The 6,541-nt window shown below is 42.5% G+C and overlaps 1 protein-coding gene across 1 annotated transcript; it reads right to left on the bottom strand.

The window, feature by feature from the left end:
• Positions 1–3,576: 3,576 nt before the first annotated feature.
• On the bottom strand, positions 3,577–6,069 carry LOC118645387. Its single transcript, XM_036286267.1, has one exon. The coding sequence runs from the start codon at positions 6,067–6,069 to the stop codon at positions 3,577–3,579; it is 2,493 nt and encodes an 830-aa protein (XP_036142160.1).
• Positions 6,070–6,541: the final 472 nt, after the last annotated feature.

The following is a 6,541-nucleotide window of genomic DNA, read 5'->3' as shown; positions in this document are numbered from 1 at the left end:
GCCGCCGGCGTTCCGGCCGCCGCGCCGCTCGCTCGCTCGGGCATTACGGTGCCTCACTTCAAACACACGTATCCTCCTCGGGAACGAGAGGGGTGTGTTCCTCAGGAGCGAACGCGACGGCTATTGTCGTCGGCGATCGTGTAACGTAAAAGCCGCAGGGGTCACCCGGCCTCTTATGCGCGATAATCTTGAAAATTAGCAAATGCTCTCTATGATAATAATGTTGCGATTTGCGAACTTTCCTCAAGTTAATTACATATTTATATTGTATACAAGTTTCCCAGAACTTTTCTCTTTTGCAAAATTTATATTTTACGAATCCACAGGATACATCATCGTGTATCGAATTACAATGTGTTGATGCATGGCAATGAGGATGAAACGAAGCGCCAAGCTCTCTGCGGCTGCTGCGACCCGCACATCGTTCACGTTCGCATCGCTATCGACAGTTGAGAGCGGCGACTTAATTTTCGCGATTTATCGTTCGTTTCCACCAACGCGAAACAACCTGTCCCATTTGCGGCTCGCGTCGCCGGCCCACGGGGCAATAATTCCAACACCCTAGGGTAATACGTATCCCACGTGACGAACGCGCTACGCCGCACATGCGAGATCCGTTCTCGCTTTAACGCTCCTTTCGCTCTTGCCCTGAACCTTCTCTCTTCCCCTCCTTTCTCGCGAAGTGTGACAGGCGTGCATATAATCTCGCGCGCCCCAGCAACGAGATTCTAGCAACGCCCACCCTAGACGTCTCCTTACGTCAGGCCTCAAAGAACATCGCCGCTGTCATCGCGGTGCGAAGATGCACGTTATTCTCAATTACTGTCGCTGACAGACTCGTGAGGTTCTTCGTTGCCTCGTCAAGACGCTAGTTATCTTTATCCAGCGAGAATGTTTTTTCTATTATTAAAAAAGGTTTGCTCTCCACGTCAGGACAAAGTTATTTTACATTCTTCTATGAGGAATCGATTTTCTCTTATTATTTACTTTTGTACAACGAAAAGTAAAGTCAATATCCATCATCTTCAGAGCAGTTCTTTTTTTAATTTAGTTACTAAAATATATTTTAGTAGCAATTTCAAACTTCAAAATTTCTTGGGAGCCAACGTCGGTCGGATCAAAGTTCTGAAAATAGGATGTTAAGGCCTCGCCCAAGTGAAAGTTAAAGTTCTACAAAAGGATTACTTTCACCATGCACAGTAGAAATAGCAAACGGAAATGCGAATTCTAAACATCTTTAGATTTCTTGTACAAAGCGAAAATAATACGTATCGGTGACCTATGGCTAGGAACAAATGTTACAACACGCGCGTGTCGTACCTGCCGGAAGAGGCATCCGACATTTCATAATGAGCCGGCGCGTATATATTCCGTCACATGTGGTTTTTTTCTACGCGGCACGTGCTCGATGCCAGGGGGTCGCCCGTAGGGGTGTGCCGCCGGCGGTCAGGGGGCAGATAGCCATCGGGAGTCATCTGGCTGAGGCAGGGGAGTATCATTAAAACGTTACATACGAGCCAGGCGGTGGAATGGGGCCTGATTCACTCATTGAATTAATTGGACATGCAAGGGTTCAGCCGGACGGAACCTATACATGGCGAGGCGACGGATGGACGAGCGACGTTGGGCTTTTGATCGTGTCGCTTTCGTCGCGCGAATACTCGTTATCGTTACCGATAATGTCGCACTTTGGCATGCCGTGCCTCTCGCGACTTTTACATTGTACGAACGCAGCATACGAATCGATAAGCAGGAGTAACATGACTGTCAATTTGTTGATAAAAAAGTAATTAATGTAGTTCAGTCGAAATATTTACAAGTCTCAATTTTGAAAGATCAAAAATACTAGAGAATCGTTTACATGTAGGTAATTAATTTATTTATTAAAGTAATTGTCTGTTGAAAATGTCAACTTTATTGTTTTCTATGAAAGTTGGTATTACATTTCGCGAAATGTTATTTTAAGATGCGTATTGCTGTAGGCGACACAGGAAGCTTCGTTCGAGATCTATTCGAGTCGAATCGCCAAGTAATGATGTTCATAGATCGGCGCGGTCTCCACGGGCGACTAATTAATCGCCATCAGCAGATGACGCACCCACTGACCGAGACGATCGCGAGAGCGAGATAAGCCTCGTCGAATGGTAATACTCTAAGCTTCTGCTCTTCGTCCGGTCGATCCCGCTCGTTCTCATTAGTGACTCTGTTTAATAAACAAGCACGCCGGTTGAAAATGATTACAGAGTCAAATAAAGGTGGCAGAAAAATTTAATAACTTTAAAATAATTTTGGCAGAATATAAAATTTAATCTATGACAAGTCTGAATAATCTATGAATATTCTGATTAATTTATGACAATTCGGTTAATGACGGACGTTCACAACAAATATAGTAAATAACACATATGGAATTACACACATATAGAATAGAATACATATAAGAATACACAACAATCAGAAATTACTAGGGTTAATAAATTATAAAATTATTCATACAATAACGTCAAACGGTTATTCAAATTAATAATCATGCATTCCATACCATAAGCTTTATGCAATCATATTATAATCGTAATATTTACAAATGAATCATAAAATTAGTTGAGAATGATAAGCGTAATGAGAATTACGGAACATTACAGTGATTCTAGATTTTTACATCAATAGTATTTCAAATGAATTTACAATATTTCAAGTAATTAACGCATATGCAGAAGAAGGTTACACTAAAACTTTTGATTCATACATGTTTAACATTTATCAAAAAATGTCTCTAAACAGTTGATTGAATACGTCTGATAGTGACGCCAACATGTGAACGCATCTAAATAGATTACGTTCGAAAGTACGACGGTATGAAAATGTCTCTGAATAATTGCTGAATAGTACAGCTGAATGGGAACCTCTGAATTGAGTTCTGTCCTGTCGGTTCGCCGTCGTGCTAATCCGAAACAGGATGAAAACTTTCTCAAGAACTCAATTGAAAACTCTCTACAGAGGTTCCGTGTACCTGGAGCTCGATCTCCTGGTCTCTCTCTCTCAGCAGGCCGTAGAATTTAGAGTCGAATGTCCCTCTCTCTCACTCTCTCGATAGGCCGTAGAATTTAGGGTCGAATGTCCCTCTCTCTCACTCTTTCTGCTCGTCGTGGTGACTGCAGGAATTGAACTCGAACTCTATCTTTCAGCAACCCGTAGGGTCTGCAGAAACTGATTATGCAGTGTACTTGGCCGTGGTAAGTCTCTACTTTGAATGTGCAACCAATTTGCACGAGATACGTGGCACGTAACGAAAACCTTTACAATACGTGTGTATTGTAATCTGAATGAACGTCTTACTCTGACCCTCGTCTCAGAAAGAATGAATGAAAATCTGACTGTCTGTTTGTAGCGTCGTCAAGAGAAATTGGGTCAAACAAAGCAAGATCAGACGTGAGTCGCGTCGAGGAGTCGGTCAACGTCCTCGGTATCAATCATGTACGAATGTACACAACTACATAGAAACCTTCTCATGCATATGCGTCCTTTAATTTTCTGAACATTACCGCCCGCCTTCATTAACCTCCGTTAATGAACAAATTAGAGATTATCATTGTTGATAGGTAATGGGCAGAGTTTTGCAATTGGTCGTTTTAGAATTGATTTTTGTGTCCGAATGGACACGACTCGTACAAGACCATCAGGGCCCGGGTGAGTTTGAATTATGCGCCCTAGAGGCCATTTAGACGGAGGGTAGCGCTCGTCAATGACTAGCACAAGGGAGCCATTTGACAGAGATGGAGATGGTTGATTCCACTTATGAATAGAATAGTAGCGCTGCAGACATTCCCTGGACCATCGCGACCAGAAACTATCCAACATTTGACGGGTCAATTGCCATCGAGAAAGTCGTGAAGACTTTACTGTCTCCAACGATGGTTCGGGAATGACTGAAGGTGCATTTCCCACGAGAAAGTGCCCAGGAGTCAAGGCCTGAAGGTCATCAGGATCATCCGTAAGAGGACTCAAGGGCCGTGAATTGAGTACTGCCTCAATTTGAGTTAGCAACGTATTCATCTCCTCAAACGTGAGCAATGTATCTCCCACTACGCGTTTTAAATGATATTTGACGGACTTAACTCCAGCCTCCCATTTTCCTCCAAAGTGAGGAGCAGCCGGAGGATGAAACTTCCATTGAGTGCCGTCGTTCGCTAGGACGGATGCCAACTCGCCTAGTTCCTTTGTTGAGGAAGAAAATAATCTTTTCAATTCGCAATCTGCTCCTGTGAAATTTGTTCCGCAATCGCTAGTCAACGTCGCACATATTCCTCTTCGAGAGGTGAAACGTTTATATGCTCCAATAAATGCCTCGGTGGTATAATCAGTGACCAATTCTAGATGAATTGCCGAAGTCGAAAAACAAACGAACAAAACCATATATGCCTTATACGTTTTGGCATTTTTTCCTTTCCAGGTTTTTATAGTGAAAGGGCCAGCATAGTCAACGCCTGAGTGCAAGAAAGGACGCGAAGGTGTGATTCGTTCAGATGGAAGTTGTCCCATTAGTTGTTGAGCTCGACTTTGTCGATATCGAGTGCATTTTACACACTTCAAAATAAAAGAGCGTATAGGAGCCCGCCCTCCAACGATCCAATAGTTGTTTCTGATATAATTAAGCGTGAGTTGTGTTCCTCCATGCATTGTTCGTAAATGGGAGTCTAAAATAATCAACGAGGTTAACGGTGACTTTCTCGGAAGAATCAGAGGATGTTTTGCGTTCGGAGGTAATAATGAGGCCTGAAGGCGACCTCCTATTCGTAGTAATCCGGTAGCGTCAAGAAAGGGAGTTAGTCTAGCAAGTGAATGAGATTTAGGCAATGATTGTCCGCTCGAAAGGAGTCTTTTTTCTTGACCAAATGAAGAATTTTGAATATGTTTTATCCAGAAAAATCGTGCATTGTCTATTTCTTGTGTGGTTAGTGGGATTGTTAATGATGATTGTGGATGCTTGCGCATTCGAGCAAGTACACGCTGACAAATGGCAGTAATGCGGAACAATTTCATTACTGTGGAATATTTATGAACAAGATCCCAAAGTGGTGGAGGCGTGAGATTAGTTGTGAAAATCTTAACTGGACGTTCTACAAGGTTTTCGTTAACAGAAAGTGCCTTGGGTGGCTGTGGCCACTTTGAGGAATTTTGTGACAGCCATGGGGGTCCGGTCCACCATGTTGGGTGTTCCGATAATTGAATGGGAGTCAATCCTCGGGTAGCAAGATCAGCCGGATTCTCATTACCCGGAACAAATTTCCAACGTGCGGAAGGTAAGGTTTCCTGAATGTAACACACTCGGTTGTGAACGAATTCTTTCCATCGAGATGGATGATTATTAATCCACGTGTATGTAATGGCAGAATCCGTCCACAGATAAATAGGAATATTTCCAATTTCAAGTACCTTCAATATGTGTGAACTTAACTTTACTAACAGAACAGCTCCGGAAAGTTCGAGTCTGGGTATCGTAAGTTTCTTTAATGGAGCGACTTTTGTCTTTGAAGCCACAAGATTTATTGAAATGATGCCATTTGAATCTGTAGATCTAAGATATACAGCGGCAGCAGCTGCTTGTTGGGAAGCATCACAGAAACCATGAATTTCGATTTTATCCGTTGACTTGCATCCAAGCCAACGAGGAAACGTGAGATGAGTCATTTCTTGAAGAGTATTGAGAAACGTGGTCCACTTGTTGGTTACCATCATAGGAAGATGGTCATCCCAATCGAGTTTAATGGCCCACAATTCTTGAATGAGTATTTTTGCTTTAATAGTGATTGGAGATAGCAAACCTAGGGGATCGAACAATGTTGAAATGGTGGACAAGATAGATCGTTTCGTAATGTGTTTTGTAGAAGGAAGTTTTAAGGTAAATTGAAAGGCATCAATTGCTGGTTGCCAGCATAATCCTAATGCGTTAAAAACTGTACTATCTTTGAATTCTAGCGATGTGAGGTTCGTTTGATGTTCAGTTGGAATGTCTTTAAGAATGGAAGGATAATTACTTATCCACTTTCGGAGAGTGAAACCGCCCGCCATGCAGAGTTGATTTAATTGAGTAATGATCGGTTAAACTTCGTCGATGGAATCTGCGCCTCCAAATACATCATCGACATATCGCCCTTTTGTCAACGATGGAATGGCACGAGGAAAGTTTTGACCTTCGTCTTCAATAAGTTGAAGTAAAGTACGAAGTGCCAAAAAAGGAGCACAAGCTAGTCCATATGTGACGGTAGTTAGTTCATATGTACGAAGACAGTTGCTCTGATTGAACCACAGAATACGTTGGAATTTCCAATCTTCTGGATGAACCTTGATTTGCCTGTACATCTTCTCCATATCAGAGACAAAGACACAATGAAATTTACTGAACCACACGAGAACATCAAATAGATTTGTTTGGAGTTTTGCTCCTGTGTGAAGAAGATCATTTAACGATACGCCGGAGGTAGTTCGACTGGAACCATTGAAAACAACCCGGAGTTTGGTGGTGAGACTGTGCTCTCTCATA

The sequence above is a fragment of the Monomorium pharaonis genome, chromosome 4 (assembly GCF_013373865.1).
Source record: "Monomorium pharaonis isolate MP-MQ-018 chromosome 4, ASM1337386v2, whole genome shotgun sequence".
Classification (NCBI taxonomy): domain Eukaryota; kingdom Metazoa; phylum Arthropoda; class Insecta; order Hymenoptera; family Formicidae; genus Monomorium; species Monomorium pharaonis.
The sequence above is the reverse complement of the archived record's forward strand: the minus strand, read 5'-3'. Positions and strand labels throughout refer to the sequence as shown.